We start from the raw sequence: 21,473 nt of genomic DNA on the forward strand, positions 1-21,473 counted from the left end.
TGCAGTGGAAGTGAGTTCCAAAGAGTAGGAGCGGCATTAGAAAACAATCGTTGACCAAATGACTTGAGCTTCCACTTAGGTACATGGAGCAGTAGCTGATTTGAGGATCGGAGAGCGGAACACATTCTAAGCATTCTGATAGAATTTGCATAAAACTTCCGCCACAGGGTTCTCGAGAAATTAATAGTCAAAATCAAAACAGTTTATACCATATACATACAGTGAGCTTGAAGCAAACAGGTGTGATGTCATAGATGCACACCGACATCAAAATGATTGTTTTACTTTGTGGGAGAAGCATTCTGTGATAATCACCCATCACCGACATGACATTAACTGACAGAGAGTTACTAGTTCTAATGCATTAATTACCTAGTTGACTAACAACGTTAATTTGAAATAATACTGCTAAACACCTAGGATAAATCAGCGATTTCCTTATTAGTTTTCTTACTTAATTAGCAGCTCGTTAATGACAGTCATAGACAGGACAGCAAAAAGACATGGTCGATTTGCCATTTCCATAAATTTATTGAAAATTCTCTGAATTTATTAAAGATAGACAAACTATGATACATCAGTATCCATTTATGAATTAGTGGACACTTCATATATCAACAATTTAATAAACACAAAAGCTACAAAAGAATGTTTCACTATCTATTAATAACAATAAAATCATGTCACATGGCAGCATCAGTGTCACACACGGGATATTACTAAAAATCATTTCTTTTGGCATATCGTGAAAAAGTGTTTAAACCAATGTCCCTAAAGATGCACGGAGTGCGCAATGAATTCTGAGAAGTAACCTTGCAACAAAACCAATCAATAAAAATTACTGTTACACATACATGTATTTGTATATATATATATATATACGAGTACAGTTTCAAATGCAAACATTTACCACATTGTTCAATGACTTGACACAGTGTGCTGTTAGTCACTTTCACACCCACATGGTCAGTCTTGGAAAAAGAGGCACAGATTTGAAGAAGCATGTAGGATATATATACAGTACTATTACTTCTACTTTCAGATAGAAAGTAAAGTTAGACTGCTTCTATGCATGAACATCATGTGCAGTTCAACTTTATACCACTCTGGTCTGCTATGGTATTTGAACACAGAACAGATCTTCAAAAGATTCATTCGAAGGAGAATTATGTTCAGTATTACAGTAGCTAATATTAATAGCCCGGCATACTGTAGATCCAATAGAAACAGTGCCTATATAATACAGTAGTAGGGTTACAAAATATAGCTGCCTGTGAAAATAATGTTTGTTTCGGAACAATTTTTCTGTGTAATTCTAGTCCCACTGTAATCGTTATTTTTTTTAGTTCAGAGGGTGTAGTTGGCCAATGAGGGACATATTTGTATAAATTTAGCCTCGGTTCATTCACAGAATGGTTTCAACTACTGGCTCAGCCATATATACAAATCAGGCCTCAACTATGGCAGTGTAGACACAGAATACCCTGGGGGCGAATTTGCTTAGGCTTATCTTTCCATAGCATAAAGGTTCAATGGTAGGATAGCAGTTTTTACGCAATTTTGAAACTATACTGAAATGTTTCTGTTTTGGAGGCAGTGAACACGAATAGTCAAAAGTCCAGTTTAGTATGAGAAGTTTTGTCTTATTTACAACCAAAGTGGCCACTTTGTACTACTAGTGCAAATTGTCCGTGTTCAAATGGCAAATGTTTGTTTGGAATTATATTAAGGAAGATGTCCTTCTCCACAAATTGCTAGGTGACAGGACTGACTTGCCGTTTAACTGAGAGGCAATTTCTGTCATATTTAACGGCACTTTTTTCATTCGTTTAACATTTTAACGGGTTACAGATCTATGGCAACACTGGTACACATGGGCACACAGGTTACTAAATTATACCAAATACAAGATTCATGGTTGTACTGTATACTCTTCATCAGTGCAAAAATCCAATCAGCCTAACCAAAGAAATATCCATAGTCCAACATGGTCATTGTAACCTTTTCAACCATGACAACACTATGCACATAAACACTTCCTATTTACCATGATGCCTTTACAATTATCCTAAGCACATTCCATTTCCTGGGACTTCTAATACTCACTACCAAAGAGTGAAAGAAAAACACTGTCAAGGAACTGATTATCTAAGTACAAACAGCTTGTGTGGGTAAAGAGTAAAATTCTTTTATTAAAAATCACCGTTTTTTTATCGAATGTTGACGGATTGTTAAGAAAACCCTACATGAATGCATAAAATGGAAACACAAATAGACCACAAAGCTACGTAATACTTACATACACCTATATGGCATACAAACAAAGCTACCTAATACTTCAAAACCCTTTTCATAGGGCTAATTATTATAAAACTAGAATTAAGGATACAATCTATTCACTTTTTGGCCTTTTGGCTAAGGACATATGTAGTATCTGTTCCCTTTCAAGGGGAATGGTGATGCACACCCGACGATGATCACACAGTCACAGTCTCGATGCAAGGGGACTGGGGTTGAGAGCGGATCAGTTGTTCGGTAGTTTGGCCCAGGTTATTTCCTGGGTGACTTTTCTTAAAAAGTAATCTATTCACTGTTAAGTTTAAGTTTGTCTGTCCATCTGTATCTCTTAATATATTTCTAAGTTTGTTTTCCTTTCAGTTAGCTTCTGAAGGAGATCAAGCTCGGATCAATCTAAACTTCAGGCCCTCTAACTTTTTACATCTATGGCTTTTGCAGCTTGCTAATGTCAGTTTTTTTTCTTTTTCTCTCTTTTCAATTTGAATACTTTGCTAAAATGCTGCATAAAATATTGCCTCAATTTAGCAGGGTATGTCCTTTAAATGGTGGCCAAATTACTGGCACAACACCTACCAAGATAAACTAGCAAATTCTTGACCAGGCAAAAGTGACAGCAGCAAGTTTTAACATAAACAGAGAAGAATATCAAGAAGACTTACATAGCTCAACTCTACATCATCTTCCTCATCCTGCGTGGTGAGGCGTTTATAAGCTGACGATATCTCCTGAAATTTCTGTAATTCAGAAAGAAATATTACTAGCACTGTAGCAGCTGAATAGAAAAATTACAAACAAACAAACACAGACACACACATACACCTCATCTCCTAATCACTAAAACAAAGCCACACACAAAGCTTAAGTTCTCAAATTAAAGATTAACTTTTTCAGCAATTTTGCTGGCTGCTTAAAATGCTAAGAAGAAAGGGTCGTTGAGCTAACTTAAGATTTTGTCAGTGAAAATGTATTTCATGACCTGTGATTAAGAACCAATATCACTGACTACTGTACGTACATTAAATTTAGCACATACATAAATTACAGCAATGGCCCAATGGGCAAATTGTGAAAGGTTGTCAGACAGGACCAACTTTCCGATCGGACAACTAAAACCAGCATCGGTATTTGTCCGGCTGGTTGTTTACTTAAAAATTCTGATTGTGTTGTGACTAAAAGCCCCCAAATAAAGGGGAAAAAAATGAAAAATTGTATCACCCTCCATCACTTTAGAGATAGAAATTAGTGGTAGGCATATGATCCACCTATAGGGGAGATTTACTGATCCACAGCTAGTGTTCTATTCACAAACCCAACACATCTCTGCTACAGTGGACATATTGGTCGTTTTTAATTATCAAAAGTTTGCTACATTTTTTCGGACAACCAAATTTATGGTCCGGACAAAAAAAAAGGTTAAGATCTGGTTTTCCGAGGGCATCTAGATGACATCCTTAAAAATTTGCCATGAATGTCGATGAAATAATTACTGAGAGCATGAAAATTTTGTAATTTAGCTTTCTCTCAAATAACTAATTCCATGTACCCTACCTCAAGTCTCATCCCTTCCCCTTCTCCCAATCCTTGCTCACTCTAGTCCAAAATAATTCTAAGCCTCCTCTGCCCAAGGATCCCTAATAGTAAATACACATGAGTAACACCTCAGTGTGTCTAACAGATATCTTGAGAAGCTGTCTCAATGTTTACCTTTGTCGCGAGTTCTGAGTTTTCATGCTTATCTGGGTGCCATGCTAAAGCTAGTTTCTTGTAAGCAGATCGTATTTCATCAGCGGAGGCACCTGCCAAATGAAGAACAACAAAATTATGTTTAAAATTTCAACAGTGGTAGAAGGCTTTGTACAAAGAATTCCAAACATGGAGCTCTATCTAAAAAAAAAAAAAAAAAGGCTGAACAGTGGGTTCAGAACATGTCACATATTGCTTCAACTGTAAGCTTAATAGCTTGAAATTTGAATTGGTTATTTGTGGCATCCAAATTAGTTTAGTTGTGGAGGGATCCCAAGTGTATTAGTGAAATAAAATGAAAGGCAGCCAGTTTGATGTGTTGTTCATATATGGCATCACAAATTATTGCAAAATGTGCTTCAACAATGGAACAAGCCATTGAGATGGGAATAGATATATGTTTCATAGTACTTCCTTTGCATACTACAGTTTCAATCTTGGAAACCATTATCCCTATGTTAGGGAACTTAATGTAATAGTGCTACTGTGTAGCCATGTTCAGGGCTATACTGTAATAACAGTATTGTTTAGGCTTAATCTATACTTACTGTGTTGATGTTAGTAATTTAGGGCTCCACATAGCCAATGTGCAGTTTACTACTCCTAATATGAATGTGTAATTGTTACTGTTATGTTAGTGTTAGGTGAACTGTATGCAAGTATGAGCTAAGTCAAACATTAGACCGTGTCTGCAGTAACACTACAGAATATGCTAATAACTTCATAAATAAAACGTCTTGAGTTCTTCTAATCGGCCTAACTTGGTAATCACCGGCACATTTAATACTATTGTAGCCTACCGATACCGTCGTGTGTTCTCGTAATGATAGAGATAACGTTAAAGTTGGGCCTAGGCTTGGCCAACGACTGAGTGACCGGTTAGAGGGGAGTTTCAATGCAAACTAAAACCACTCCTATTCTAGTCTTTAAGAGATTTGAAATACAATTTTCTCCATCAGCTGTTTAGCTTTTTAAACGTCTGTGACAAAAAATTTACTCGGTCTTTTGGGCGTTTGTTCCCCGTGGTACTTACCTTCCTCCAAACCGAGCACTTCGTAAGCTCTCGATATTGACACAGCCATACAGCAGACACTCTATGCTTTTCTCTGAATGCGCAGAAGGTTCCTATGTTACTGTAGAGTGTGATAGTAGTAACCGTGCGATCGTAGTAAGCCAGTGGTAGTATTGCTTCAGTAATGTACTTGTGTAAGCCAAGTAAAAACTTGTGAATAATCCAAAAACGTTACAGCTTTCAACGTCCCGTGATGAGTGAAGGTGAAGTTCACTATGCCGAAGAAGTGAACTTGTATGCACGTAAGAATTCAAGGTTAAGTGTAACTTACTCAATTGCGAATAAGGAATTAACTGAGTCTATGACATGTGTATATACTGTAGTCAAACTGACTATAATGCAGCACGGCGCCCTTGTAATATATCTGCAATATTAACAAAAAGTTAATGAGTTCATACACACAAAAGGAAAGTTGCAATCGCGTGTAGTTTGAGGTAGACATACGTTTGCACATTGGACTATGACGTACGTCGAATTACAAACATCTCAGGTGTCGAAGTTTTTCCCTGCAAATACATATATATATTAATATATAAATATATTATTAGAGAAACAAGAGAATAAGATACAGTGGCGTCGCCAAGGGGGGGGGGGGCAGGGTGGGGCACGTGCCCCCCTGGAAAACCTAGTGCCCCCCGAGTGCCCCACCATCTGAGATTTTGGTTGGTAAAAAAAAAATATATATTTTGTTATATTCAACTCCCATCATCTGAGTTGGTTTTTCATAAGGACAAAGAAGCACAGTAATTCGTATTTTCTTCAAATGAGCTGCGAAAAAATGAAAAAGTTTATCCTTGACCGTCGGGTATCGAAGTCGTAACCCGCACCATCACAACAGGTGTCGATATTTACATTGAATGTGTCAGTGCTCACGCCATACCACAAAATGTGAGAATGTGAGGGTCCGCATGCACCATACTTGCCTATATTTGTGGACCCATATATTAACCCTGTTGTGTAGGGGGTGCAGAGGTCATTTGAGGTCAGATGCTTGTAGGAACAAATGGCGAATGTTCACACCTGCATACTGAGCCATACTCGATGTGTGATCAAACTTTGGATTGCATGGTGAGATCCCTGACAGGAGCCAATAACGATGCTGGAACCTGTTACATCTTAATAGATAATGGGAGAAAACGAGAAGGACAAGAAAGGAGTCGGGGGTCATGCACACATTAATTCAACAAATGTAGGTTCTATTGATAGGGTTAGGCATAATATCGACAGCATGTGATTCATATCCTCTGCAAAATTCTGCGCGTTGTTAAAATCATTACCTCAAAAATAGCAATTTCTGGAGATATCTTCAGATCGAATTTCAGCATCAAATGTGGCAGCATTTTGCATCTAGCCCATCCTCCGTATGCGAAAATTTTCCAAAGGGGAGGGGGACACCCCTCCCCTTAGACCCCTCCCCCAGGACAGCGATCCGTATCCACCTAAGTGCCCCCCATCAAATGCTGGTGCCCCCCTGTGCCCCCCCCAGACTGAAAAGTCTGGTGACGCCACTGATAAGATATGACTCATAATTGACAAATAAGGAGTTAAGTTTTAGAAACTATATTGGGTTTTCGGTCCCCCTGGGACCTCCGTCAGCAATACTTGACAATCGAATGAAAAGTACAAAATGTAACACCATGAAAGTATGACGCTAGAAAAGTGTAAGTTGCATTGATGGAATTAGAACCAAATAAACCATGACTGTATACAGGAAGCGGATTAAGGAGCAATGAACGGATTACATATGTTTTGTAGAACTGATATATAGTTGTTTAGGGGACCCAAGTCTTTGTTGATGCCGGTGCTGTGAGACTCAGTATGAGAGATTTAATCGATTTACTCAGTTTCCACCTTTGCGATTTCCGTTGCGGTAAACCTCGATGCCAAATATGCCCCTTATTACCCCATGCACCGAGGTCAAAATTCCCAATTTGACTTTAGTCTAAGACCCCTTCCCTCTCTTGTGATTCTATCAATTCACATTTTCTATTGTGTACTTTGCAAAGATGGCAATAATGTAGGTGAAACAGGCTCCCGGTTCCGCGCTTACGTTTTAATAATCACAAAAAGTATATTCATGATAATTTTTCAGGATTCCACGTTTCCGAACATTTCAATCTCCATAGTCATTCTCTCAAAAACCTAAAATGTATTTTAATTGCTTCGAACTTCAAACTCTTTTCCGTTTGATTAAAACATGAAAGAGCCCTTCTGTTGAAGCCATATAAGAATGTAATTACAACTTGAGAGTCGAGTTGTTGCCAATTGAAGAAGAGTGTTTCCCTTTCACAACTGGATGATGTCATTAATGTGGTGTGAGAGTACAAATGCAGAAACTTAAGAAGAAAATCGAAGTAAGTTGTAAATAGCTGGATAACAGTTCATTTTTATTTACAACACCCTTTAGAATATCCGACCGTATTCCCTTCATTACATACTCCTTTAAATGGTTCATTGTACTGTTCAACTGGGGGGGGGGGGGGGGATACATTTCTTGGGGGAAATAATATAACACTGCCATATGCGAAGTTTTCTACAAGTAAAATGAATTAAAGGAAAATGCAATTACAGATGTGAGTAAATATTGAAATAACATTCAAATACTGGAATTGTGGTGCGTAATGTATACATATAGATACATTTGGTCAGAAAGTTTTAAAGTAACTTTGTGGTTAGCACCCTCAAAAAGGCGGAGATCAGTGTGTATATTTGAGAGAAGCTAATTATGATTTATACTTTAGAGAAGATTTTATGATAGTTGAGACGGATGAAATACACATTAGATGAAATAAACATACAAGGATCCTTCATTTTCAACTGACTAGGCTCGTTTGAACACCGAAGGGGAGATTCTACGTGTATACTGCTATATAGTTTCGTGCACAAGGTAGGGAACCTGGGAGGAGACATATGGTTCAATGCAGCTGGAGAAGAATTGTACCCCCCCCCCTCCTCCACACCCATCAACATCTACACAAAACTTCAAAAGTGTTTATTATCATTACATTCCTTTTATACCGAAATATGGACATAATTTATAGTCTAAATAACTCAGAATGAATCATGCAGTTGTCATATAAATGTTTATTTATTATGCAGTATTAGGACGTAATATGCGAGACAGTCACAATGAGAACGAAGGAAAACTAGAGAGCGCCATTATATATATTAAACAGCGTCTGAGCCGTATATATACGGCTCTGAACAGCGTCAAACTATTATTGATACTGTTCACTGGGAATATGTATGTATGTATGTATATGTGATCTTCCCGCAAGCAGGAACTCGCGAAAGAAGCCACGGAGGCTTGTAGGCTCGCAAGCTGACCGAAGCCAATCTCTCGGCCAGTGGCGTAGCTACGGGGGAGGGGGGCCTGGGGGGGCCGAGGCCCCCCCATGAAACCGGCTGGCCCCCCACTGGCCCCCCCAACTGGGAATGAGGTAAAAAAAAAAAAACACTCATCAGTGCGATTCGCTAATATTTTTTGTTCAATAATTTGGGAAATAGAGTTACACAATTTTCTCGTCTGCATCTGGCAGAATAAGAATAATACAATATCTGTAGTAATCATGAGAATGGTCACACAGCATGGCATGGCAATGGTCGATGCGACGATTGCGACCATACACCACGAAACTTGTTGTGCTGCGTGATAGCGATATCTGCTGAAAATATGTTCAGTGCTTCCACCTAGCGCAACAATCTATCAAAAGATTGGCTCCGTTTGTTCTGAGCCGAGGTATCAGGTATTCATGGGCGGCGATCATGGGGGGGGGGGGGGGACGGGGGGGGGGACATGTCCCCCCAATATTTTAGGTGGGGGGATATAGTATCTTATATCCCCCCAATATTTGGTTGCATAGTTTTTTTTAAGCATTTGTTTTGTATTTTTTTATGATATCGCTAGTAATTTCAAAATAGAAAATGCTTAGATGCAACTTACAAGGCCTGGGAAGTGCCATTTCCAGCGATCTGGGAGGCATTTTCGGCCAAAATTTTCTTTTGCGCTTCGCGCCAACTTATGGTGGCGCTACGCTTAGAAAGTCTGGGTACAAGCTTTTCCCCTCCCTTGGCAAATTCCTCGCAAAGCACCTGTCTAACCGTGTCACAATTTGTTACTATATATGACCGAAAGTAGTTTTTACTTTTTTTTCTCGAAATGAATAGCTAGACGGACCGCATCCGTAATGAAATTTGGTTTGCATCTTGTGTATGAGTGTAAGTACGTACAATCATACATAGGATCCACATCGATATGGGTTCACTGGGTTTCCATTTGGCCTGTTTCCTACAAGATTTCTAACGGCAGGTGCGTAGCCAAGGGAGGGAAGGGAGGGGGGGGGGGGTGAAGGGGTGGAGACCGCCCTCCCCCTCGAGCATATTTTTTTGGTATTTTCTATGATATCGAAGTTTTATAGTAGCCGTTATAAGAGGTTTTAATATTTGTACACCAATAATTTAACCGTGTCTGAAATTTCGAAAATCCCTTGACCAACATTCTTCATCATAGTATACTTCCCTCTACACTCGTACAATTTTGACCGGTCTGTTAGTGGTTGAGGGGGGTTTTCTATATTGGTTGTCCATACATGAAATTTAGTGCAACATTATGGGTATGTTTTGAAGTGAATTTATTATTCAAATTCTGAACAAATAATGGGCTTAAAACCTTGAAAAGTGGGGCTGACGGGTATTGTGGGGCGTTACGTAGAATTACCTACAAATGCAATGAGGTCGAACATGATGTGTGACTGGTGACAATCTTGACAAAAGGTTATGAATGAAAAAAAAAACTATTAGGAAAAACTTGGTTCTCAGGCAAAAGTGTACATCTGGTTGGTCATTTTCAAGCCCGAGAAGTGCCATTTCCGGTCATCTGGGGGGCTATCAAAACCAGAAATTTTCTTGTACGCTGCGTGCCAACCAATGGTGGCGCTCCGCTTTGACAGTAATTCGCCTGCATCCAAGCAGATTTCCCCCCCCCCCCAATATTTGAAACAGATCGCTGCCCCCAGGGTATTCATATATTGCCTCGAGTCAAATGAATATATGTCATTGAATATTCCACAAAACAACTTTTTTATGCCAACGAAACTGTCGAAACAGGATTTTCCACTACTGGTAGAGATATAAAATATTGGGAATTCTGAAATTCCTGCAAATGATGCCAACTTCCCTCAAGTTAAAAGTCTGGTTGAGTTGGCAAGGCCAGTCAGCATGAAAGAGAAAAAACTTTTTTTGCATTTCTGTCACCAAAGTTGCACATCTTTTTGGTTGCTATTTTGCCTCACAGGTGCCATCTCCTGCGATCTGGGGGGTGCTGAAATCTCAAATTTTCTCTGTACGCTCCGCGCCAACCATGGTGGCGCTCCGCTTAGATAGTAACCTCCGGCCCCCCCACTAGAAAGAACAGCCCCCCATGGCCCCCCCCCCCACTCAAAAAATCCTAGCTACGCCACTGCTCTCGGCACACATCCATTTAACGTCCATGTCGGGAAGTTGTTATTGAACAACACCCTTGCCTATGTGATTTGTTACAGTAGTCAAAGCGGTCGATGCGAATCATTTATACCTTTCGAAGGAATATGTCAATGTAGGGATTCATAACAACATCATGATCACACGGTTACAATCTTGATGCAAGAATAAAGGGGATTATCAAACTGTTTGGTTGTCGTGTCCAGGCTGTTATGACTCCCTATACACAAAAGCATGCGCGGCGATCCGTACTTCCGAGTGGGGGGATATGACCTTGTTGACTATCTAAGCGTAGCGCCACCATAAGTTGGCGCGAAGCGTACAAGAAAATTTGGGGATTAACAAACCCTCTAGATGGCCGGAAACGGCACTTCCCGAGGTTTCCAAGCGCATATACCCAACTTTAAAATAGGGATGTCATGTCCGAAATATCTCATAATCAGGATCCAAAATACTTTTTTTTTTAATTTCGGGTGTTATTTTGGGAAAATTGCCCAACTCAATCTTGTTTCAGGCGCAACGTTAGAATGTTCGAGAGCTCTTTTATATTATTCGATGAAGAAAATGGCCTCATGCAGGCTATTATAGGCCTATACACATGCAATACACAATTACACATAGTTACATTCCTAGGTACCGATTGCTAGGGCATCCAGGTGAAACGTGTATTAAGCATTACCCTGGTAACATGAGATTCTCAGCTGTTCGAGGGAACATGTGCGTGTGTAGGCCTACTATAGGGCCTATATGAATACTATGAGGGTGCATATATGTACTATATCAATACCGTCGGCGCAATAATACATTTTGTTGTTATAGGGCCAATGAAGCCTACAGTCAACTATTCTTGCTTTATAAAGACGCTTTATTTGAAAAGATCGCACTGCGTTTATGGTAGGCGAGAAATGAAGCTAAAAAAGAGCCGTACATTAACGATGATGCATAAAAGTAGGCATGAAAATATTCTTATCCCTGGCATTTGGTGGGGGGGGGGATATGGTGTATTACATCCCCTCCACCCATTTTCATGGGGGGGATATATCCCCCCTTCCCCCCCAGGATCGCCGCCCATGCACAAAAGGGTAAAGCCGATATAGTCAACGTATTATAGGCCTAATACTTATAAGTCTAGATGTTTGAGTCAAACCGTCTTCAAAATAGCGAATTCCTTAGTTTTAATGACAAATAATACAGCGGCATTTGCAAAAGGCACCCAGGGGCCATACCTTCACGGCCGTTGTCGGTCGGGGAAAAATATCGGCCTATATGCGTTATTGCATAGGCTATAGTTTTGAGTCTAACCTTAACAGTGCACAATATATCGTCTATTCTAAACGTTCATGTAAAGATAAACGGACCCTAAACAAGTGAACATGTTTTTCTTATGTTTTATCGAGTAAACAATTGCTTATCATCCTCACCTGATTAACAGCTGAAACTTTATACTATATGCTGATATATGCGGGCAGCTACACTGTGTACTACTTAGCTATGCCTAATGTAATTCCTTCATTCTCACTGTACCTGTCTTTTGTACACAACCAATTTTAGAAGATACAACATAGTTTATGTCGATACTGAAATAAGCAAGCGGCGGAACCACAACTGATGAAATCTGTTTGAACTTTTACACCCCAAGACAATTGCTTTATTACAATAATCAACGTTTACCCGGGCTAAGCTGTCCTAACCACGCCTCTCATGAGGGGCTTGATAAAGCTCGGGCTAGACCCGTTCCCACGCAGAAAAGAGTGGAGCAATTTGCCTTCCCCTCGATAGGTCGATCACTGGTGAAGCAAGCCCGTGTTCGTGGGAACGGCCTATAATTAGTCTTTCTCACCTTCGCCTGCTTTACAATTGGATAGTTCAAGGGTGTGAAGACTTGCGCAAAAAGAAACGTCTATAGTAATCTGACCTAGTTTCGAATGAGGTGTAACAGGTCAATACCCACAGCACAGTGTACAAACATACAGCGATGGACATCTCAGGTCCAGCTAAAGATAACAAAGTATCACGTTTCATTACTGTCTGCATTTTGTAGCGACACGAACAAAACGTTACTTGCAAGCAACGGAAAGTTAACTTTTTCAGATACGCCGCACGCGGTTTGGGGCGAGTTGGAATCTAATCTGCTAGCTCGTGGCTCACTGGTGGCTGTTATAACGGAGAACATGATGATGACCCGGAGGTTAACATACGTAATGTCACAGCTGACCTAGCCACGGTCACTATGGGCGGGGAATATAGGGTGCATACATAGCACGGCTAAGAGCCAAGTTGGCCGAATTTAATTGATTAAATGTTGGAGTGACATAGTTTGCTAAATGTGTATAGTCCTAAATGAATATATTTATTTCAGGGACGAAAGTCGCAGCACTTGGGGTTGCATATTTTGTATATCACTCATTTTATGATACCTTTTTAACGATCCCAGTATTGGACTGTAGCACGCTAAAACAGCTCACCGTATACAAACCATAGTTATGCATGACATGTGCGGGGAAAAAAAGAAACCTCTCACCTCCTGTAAATTTTCAGCATATGTAAAATTTAAATAACTTTTTAAGTCATAATTTATGGCATTTTTGGTAACAACTTTATGATTGTAATTACTTCCACAGTGAACAAGGACCCCTCCCCTCTGCTGTAATCTGTGTGTAATCTTATGAGAATAGTTCACATAAAGTGTGTTTATGTGAGCTATGGTCAATTGCTATATACGCTTTATTTGAAATCATGTTCCACTAGGAACGTACACATTAAGTCACGTACAATATTTAATACGGTGCAATTTCAATGGCAGATCCAATGTTTTTCCGGCAAAAAAGGGAGGGCAGCAGATAAGTATTGGTAGAGAGAGGAACAACGGTGCATCAGAAAGAAAGCATCGTCGTGATAATGCAGGCATCAAACTCTCGCGAAGTTGACACCAGATGGCCATACGAATATGGAATTTTAAATTGCGCACGAAGATGGCCCCGACCTTGGTCAACAGCCAATCAACAGCCGAAGCAAGTACGATGCCTACAGAAGGTCACACGATGGCACCCGAACCACACACGAAGGCAACACGAAGATGTGCATTTCTATATAAGTAGTTTACCCGCAGGACACACGAATGTCACACGACGGCCACACGATGGCTATACACGACGACGTATTGATAAGTACATTGTCGAATGCTAGAAAGGCAAATAGCAAGAAATGACAAAGTGAAATAAAATAATGCTTTCTTATTGTAAGAGGAGGTGCTGGGCCTGTAAAAGTTGCTCATCATGTTCTCTGAGGTACATCAAAACAAGCAATGCTGCTGCTTTCTTTTTCCTGGTTGTCTCATCACCAAAGTATGCCATTCTGCAGGAACTGAATTGTGGTTAATTGTGATTGTAGCTTTGGGAGTTACACACGCCTCTACTCTGTAAAGTTGCTTAGGACTGTCTTATGAAGGCAACACGAATAAGTGAAGCCCTCGCAATGCCGTCGAGTAACCATCGTTTTATAGTACGATGACATCGAGATGGGACCACGGTGTCGGCGAAGACAGCCGAATTTGAGAACCTCAAGCGTTTCCCAGGTGTCATGGTAACGTGGACATATAAAGGCCAGCCTCAGAGCATCTTCCTCAGTCAGTCCTAAGCAAAATTCCATATTCGTATGGCCATCTGGTGTCAATTTCGCGACAGTGTGACGCCTGCATAAGAAAGTTCACGCGCGTATGGAAAGCCGTTTTAACATTTAATAAAGAATTTCAGATATCTCGACATGAAATTGAATTGCAGATATCTTGAATTCAATTTCAGATATCTCGAATTCAATTTCAGATATCTGAAATTCTCTGATATTTCGAGATATCTGTAATTGATTTGAAGATATCTGCAATTATTTGTAGATATCTAAAATAAATTGGAAGATATCTGTAATTTAATTTGAGATATCTGAAATTATTTCAAGATATCTGAAATTCCTTATTAAATGTTAAAACGGCTTTCCATACGCGCGTGCATCAGGCCTATATGATTCTTGTTTTGCACAAAGTAAGGTTATGTTCGCAGTTAAGTATTAGCGCCAACATATTTCACAGGAATACATCTGGACCACTCCCTGACATTTACAACAAAGTGGGCAAAGAGAGGAAAACACTTTAAGTTCTTTTTCATTCGTCCTGGAGCTTTCGCATTTATTCATTAAAACAACTCTTCCTTTTTTGTTGTTGTTGATAAAAAAAAACAAAAAAAAAACAGAAATACACGACGTAGATGCTAAGCTGAACCAGCATACATATAGCACATACGCCAATTACTCTCTTTGTGAACAAATATAATAAAAGAAGTAAGGAATGAAGTGCACATCATAAGTTGAAAACGAAATAGGTCTACTGTGACGTCACAGGATTTCAACGACAGATGAAAGGAAGGCGAGTAAAAGATGAAGTTAGAAAATAACAGAAAACAGGGCACTCAAAGTTTCTAGACAATAGAGCTTAAACTGAGACTGAATAATAAACAAAATCAGAAATATATACGCCAAAACAAATGTTGTGTTTGTATATTAGAACACAACATTGCATCATGGGAAGATTTATATACTAGCTGTACGAACATGTGAACGTCCATTGATTTTGCCAGGGCTTATATGTTTGTCCATTTGTTATAGCCTAACACAACAACCGTATACATGTTTGTACGTACTGTCCTATTTGCATAAAACTCAGGACAAAATGATGCTATTTTCATCAAATGACTTGCTCAATAAACATTACCTTTTTCAAACTGAGTTAGGTTTAAAGGATAACACATAAATTACTTCATAAAGAGAACGATTTAGACCTTTAAGTTTTATCTATGGGAAGCCGTTGGGAGTGTGGAGGGGGGCTTGACGCACGTACAAAGCGATTTAAGCAGTAATATATTTGTTACTTATTCATCCCTACAGGCACTGCAAATATCTGTTTTCCTAATGTATACCGGAAGATAGAAAGACTTGGTAATGTACACCCCGGTCATTTGATTCGTTTACATTTTGCACGCATTGGAAGACTTTAGCACAAATATACATTCAGTTGTGCTGAAACAAAGTCATCGAATCTCCCACGTTTAAAGAAAGGACAATGATCCATTTTATTAACGCACAATGGCAATATCTGAAACATGCAAAATTCCAAGCTTTATGCTTTAATCCTACCATAGCGTAATTTGGAAACAGAAAATAGCGTTTTGATAAAACTTGGTAATTTCTCTGAAGTGATTTGGCTTATTTCCTGTTTTAGGATCAGAAAAAATAATGAAGAGTATATTGTATGGAATATATTACCAATAACTTTTAAGGTCCACTGATAAAATGCCGAGTGGAGCTTAATAAATTAAGTGGCTTGTTAAAGCATCATTTATGGGTAAAGTTTCCTTCAGGATGATCGGATTAGCTTCAAGTGATAAATGTACAGAATAATGACTAAATCAAATAGAATTGACCCGAATCAATTAAAACTGACCCGAATCAAATAGAAATGACTGAATCAAATACATTGACGGAATCAAATACTATTGAATGAATCAAATAGCATAGAATGAATCAAACAGTATTGAATGAATCAAATACAAACATACTCTTTATTCCACTTGTCAAAATATCACACAATAAGCAAAAATAGTATTTAAAGCAAAAAAAGATCCAGTTTTGAATGAATATTATACGAGTATGTTCCAAATTTACTTCATACAGGGTGGCTATGATCAAGTACCATGAAAGCCAGGCGGCTTTGTGATTCGTTGCAATATTATTTTCTCAAAGTTCCACATGACCAAAGCAGAGCCTGTGAAGTAAAATTTGTCCAACTCACTTGTGGGCATCAACCATTCCATTCACTGGGTAAGGATTTTACAATATAGAATTTTGTCCAAAATGTTCACTATCCGGAAAGAACGTACTTCCTTTGTGGAATATAGACACACACAGATGTTCTACATATGGGCACATGGACATTTCTTTTACCAATTTTGAGCTCGCAAAGCTACGGAAGACTAATGCGGCCATTTGCAAAAAAAAACAAAAAAAAAAAACACGGATATGTATATAGAAGAAAACAAAATTAAAACGAAAAACAAATTTTTACTACGAATTTTTTTTGAAACGAAGAACAAAAATTTGTTTTTCGTAGTAAAAATTTCGTTTTTCGTTTTGAAAATTTCGTTTTTCGTTTAAAAAAAATTGTTTTACATAGTAAAAATTTCGTTTTTCGTTTAAAAAATTTAGTTTTTCGTAGTAAAACTTTTGTCTTGTATATATATCCGTGTATTTTTTTTCATGGCCGCATTAGTCTTCCGTACAAAGCAGCTCTGTCCAACTATCCCTGTAACAATGATGTTATTTAATGAAAGAGTAACATGACATTGGAAAGGACCTGAGCGCGAAAACTAAACAACCGAACGACTGGTCCTCTCTCAGCCCGTCCTTGCATCGAGACTGTGACTGTGTGATCATCGTCAGGTGTGTATCACGATTTCCCTGGAAGGGGAACATAATATGCTACATCTTAGCCCCCCAAAAAAGCCGAAAAACAATCTACATGTACTCAGTATAAAGTTCAACAAAGAAGTGCTTCTTGATTTATTGTTTACAAAGGTTATCAGACTTTGACTCATGTTGACCTCCAATGACCTTTGACCTCTACCAATTTAAATAGGGTTCTTTTAATAGGGTTCTTCACCAACTTCCTGGATGCACATACTAAGTATATGAAATTCAACAAAGATGTAAATTTATATCAAATCAAAGAATACGTATGAGGGGGATGGGCACAAAAGATGAAGAACTTCTGTTTATCTTTTTTCTTTCATTCATGTTACAAACGAACAACAACAATAATAATAACAACAACATATACAGAAAACCTAGACATGAATCATTACTATAAACTATGGATATTGCGTCTCTGAACAATTATAAAAAAATTAAGTTAAACTTTATCAATGGATATGTAAAGATGTATTTCATAACATATTTTTGATACCGACTTGTTTCGGTTATATTTCCATTTATTACTTTAATAGTGCGACAAACATTAATTACAACAATGTCCAAATACAATTGTTAGCATGATTACAAAGCACGTGTAAAATAATCTTTACACAGTATTAAAGAATAAATGATATAACTTCAATAATTTCTTGAAAGCAACAGATATTTTTAAAGGATTAAAAAAAAATTAATAGCTATACATAATTGTCTCTAGATGATTCGTCCACAGCTGATACAGTCCTCCAAACTAGACTGCTGAAATTCTGAATCTGGTCACCCAAAATAAGCAATGATCAATGGAAGATATCCATGAATTAAACACCACAGTTAAAATTCATCTCCAATCATGAACAAAATATGTTTCACCGATCTGCACAAGGATGAATAATTTGGTTATCACAGAAGGGAAAGTCTGCGTGATGTTGAAATTTACGGGTCGAGTCAACTCAAAACACTTGAAAGTTGACCAGACTTTCTGTACCCGGCCATATTTTTGCTCTGTTTGTCAATTTCAGAGTTAAAGCCACTCATATAGTTTATTGTGTAGAGTGTTTTAATCTTCATAAATATTACAAAGTAGTTGGTCATACTGGTAATAACCATTCAAACAAATTTAGGATGGATTGTGGCTAGAAGATTTCTGCACATCAGCCTGATAAAGAAGTATGGGTAGGTTACTGAAATAATACATGATAGAATTTATAATTCAAGAAAGAAAGAAAAAAGATACACAAAAAACATACACACAGAAATATGCTGTTTTTATTTTTAAACAAAGAAGTTCTCTAAAGGATTTTGTTTCTTTTGAACAAGCAATTGTTTCAACAGAAAAATATGTCAACCGTTATGGATGACTACTAAACGATGGTTCCCGAAATGACAAACCAACCCCCAAACTTCCATGCACGTATATCTCTCTGACTGTGACATCTCATTTGTATTAATTTTAAAACTTTGTGAGAGGGTCCTTTTTCTTTTGTAGCTTCTGCCAAATGCTTGAAATAAACAACATTCGCTGAAATGTTTGGGCTCTTCAGGAAATGTTTTTGTTTGCTTCCCACCACAGTCGCTCTTGAAACCGATTGGTATAAACTTGGCAAAACAGGAAGCGAATATCAAACTATTCAGGATATTATTATGAGTTTAACAAGAATCTATGCATACAACAGTAATAACCTTTGCGTAATACGTAGTGTTTCCTCAATTCACTTATAACTACCTTTCAAATCCAAGACATACTGCTATTTAACTTGACTTTAAAGATATATATGAAATATTTAAATCATTTAGGTACACGATGTAGACACAACACTGCCGTCTCCGGGTCGTATTTCATTTAACACTTTCAATTTTAAGAAATGACCGTATTGGGAGCTGCGGCTCATCGGTTAAAGTGACTGGGTTATAAAGTCTAACACACAGACCCATTAGATCAGTCACTCAGATGCAACACAAAACTCAATGGGAGTTACATGAAATTATATATGGTTCCAAGTAACACTTTACAAATGTTTTAAAACAAAAACAATTGTCAAGAATAAATGGTGTTGAATGTCATCTAAGGAAGCTCTGTTGTTTTGTATAGAAGTTAAAAGACCCATTTTTGATCGAGTTAATTAGAATTAATATAAGACAATGGTTTAACTTTAACATACCAATGCCTGAACAAAGGAGTTGACATCATCAACCAGTGCTGTTGCCGAGTGGATCAAGGCTATGGTCATTTTGAAGCAATGAGGCTTAGAAATCGGGAGGTTCTGGGTTCGATACCCGGCGGGGTCATAGTAAGGTGGGTTTTTCATCCAAAGAGCAATCTAGAGTTTTCCCATCTGAAATGACCTTCTTAATTGAAAAGATTCCAAATTTGCGCTAAAATGTTGAATTGGAAGCCACCCGACGTGTAAGTTGTAATCCATAAGCCCTTGCAAGTTTCTCCCACATTTGTTGTCGATTACGCGTCGTAAACATAACTACTGATTATTATTATTATCATCGATTTAGTCTTAAAGGAGCATTCCAGCGAGTAATAGCATAATTTAAAAATGGATATTCTGAAAACCAGAAGGAGCTATAGAAACATTTTGATCACTCAGGTTTTTCTTACTTTTAAAACTACAATATATTTAAACAAAAATTCTGACTGACGTCATCCTTGATAGGGATAATCCGGTGGCATGCAGTGTAACACTTTATCTTAAAAAAGAGAGAATAATCCACACTGGTTAGTTGTGTATTAACTCACATCTCTATACATTGTACCTCACCTCAACATATGGTCGATTGACTTTAACTGAATTTTGACAAGCCAAGACCTCCATTATTCAAGGGAGTGGATCAAAGCGATGTCATGACGGTAGTCTTTAGTCAACATTGCAACAGACTTGGCATCTAAATGATCCCTATAATCCTTGAGTATGGGGTCTAAGCACAGGTGGGCAAAATGCAGTCCATAGACAAGCTTTATGTTCCCCACCAAAAGGCTTTCAAAGCCCTCTTAATATTATTTTTCTGGTGGCTGAAGTTGATTGCTTAATAACAAAATTGCTGAAATTTTTCTGAATATTAAGGTATAAAACCACATCTTTGTAGTATTTTTGTATCAAGAATATATGAACTTTGTAAAATGTATCTGGCAAAAACGATAATGGATGATGTCATCTAGGCACTTCAGCTGAAAATGCCATTTGTTCTTCATTATAATTTGTCAATTATTTATCCACAGAGGAGAAAGGATATTTCTACAAAAACAGATACATTTGGATGAAATTCTAAGAGAACTTTGACAGCTAAGCAAACTTTCCAAAATGTTTCTCGTTTCAACATTTTGAGAATGCAATATGCTTAGTAAAGTTTTCCAAGAGCATTTGCCCAGATGACATCACAGACCCCCTACTGTGATCCAACTTCCTGGAGTAGCGGAAGGTTCATGCAAGTCAAAATAGCTTAGATTCGACCGGCCATACCTTGGAGTTATGGGCAAGATATTGTGATGTGGGTTTCAACTAGCAGTGTGGAATATTTTTCCCATAATATAAGTTTCACGTTGTTTGTCACCAAAATATCATTTGAATATGAATTGATAAATTGCTTAATCAATGTTTGGGAAGTTCTACTTGATGTGAGGGGTTACAGGTTTATAAAAGGGAATATTTAGGCGACCATATGAGAACTTCTTTAGAGGCCTCCCATTTTGGACTCAAAAACACACAATAAGTGTGTGTGTGTCAAATTTCTTATTGATTGTCCCACTATTAAAAAGGAAGGGTTTTCTTACAGACCTTCCCTTTCGCCAGTAGATGACATAAACATGGCCTGCATTCACAATCTTTCATTTTGTTGGACTACCAAATATCACAAATGAAAATTTTGTCTGGAATCATCCTTAAATCAGGTCACTTCATAAATCCATTTTTACATTCGTTATAAAGGGTAGTTGGAGCAAAATAACAGATCATAAGTGAGTATCTTCCACACAATCAAGACTGGTGGTGTTTTTTTGCTGTTGAAATGAAGAAAAGAAAAAGTTAACCAGTTTTAAAATGTTAAAAATGGGACAAATTTGTTGGGATTCATTTTATTAGTAAAAAGGGGTGGGGGGGAGGGGGATGGAGATGGGGTATGTGGGATAGACTTAAAGGGGATGGAAAAGAGGTTTGAGGTTCCTCATCTAACCAGTTTGAGAACTAACTCTGACTAGTGCGAGTTCTAGAACAAACTGAACAGGTTCTAGACCTAACCGGTTTTTGGCTCCAGATTTAACCGGTCTGGGGGAGGGGGGGGGTGGTGGGGGGATAGAGCTAACATAACCTAGAAATGGGTAATAAACGTTTTCCTTTCTTTCTTTTAAACTTTGGACTGACTAGAAATG

At 38.2% G+C, this 21,473-nt stretch overlaps 2 protein-coding genes across 3 annotated transcripts in view; both read right to left on the bottom strand.

Annotated features, from left to right (window-relative positions):
* LOC139968016 (uncharacterized) overlaps positions 1–5,459 on the bottom strand; it is a 33,146-nt gene extending 27,687 nt beyond the window's left edge. The window contains exons 1-3 of the mRNA XM_071972292.1: positions 5,075–5,459; positions 4,003–4,094; positions 2,958–3,032 (exon numbers count right to left, since the gene is read on the bottom strand). Of these exons, the coding sequence (XP_071828393.1) occupies positions 2,958–3,032; positions 4,003–4,094; positions 5,075–5,123 (216 nt within the window). The 5' untranslated portion in view covers positions 5,124–5,459. The remainder of the gene's footprint in view (positions 1–2,957; positions 3,033–4,002; positions 4,095–5,074) is intronic.
* Positions 5,460–17,857: 12,398 nt separating this feature from the next.
* Positions 17,858–21,473, bottom strand: part of LOC139968019 (pleckstrin homology domain-containing family A member 1-like) — a 50,553-nt gene continuing 46,937 nt past the window's right edge. For both annotated transcript variants that reach the window (XM_071972302.1, XM_071972300.1), the window contains one exon: positions 17,858–21,104. Coding sequence is in view for 1 of the 2 variants with exons in the window: in XM_071972300.1 (XP_071828401.1) it covers positions 21,057–21,104 (48 nt within the window). In the remaining variant the exon portion in view is untranslated. The remainder of the gene's footprint in view (positions 21,105–21,473) is intronic.

Source organism: Apostichopus japonicus, chromosome 5 (genome assembly GCF_037975245.1).
Source record: "Apostichopus japonicus isolate 1M-3 chromosome 5, ASM3797524v1, whole genome shotgun sequence".
Classification (NCBI taxonomy): domain Eukaryota; kingdom Metazoa; phylum Echinodermata; class Holothuroidea; order Aspidochirotida; family Stichopodidae; genus Apostichopus; species Apostichopus japonicus.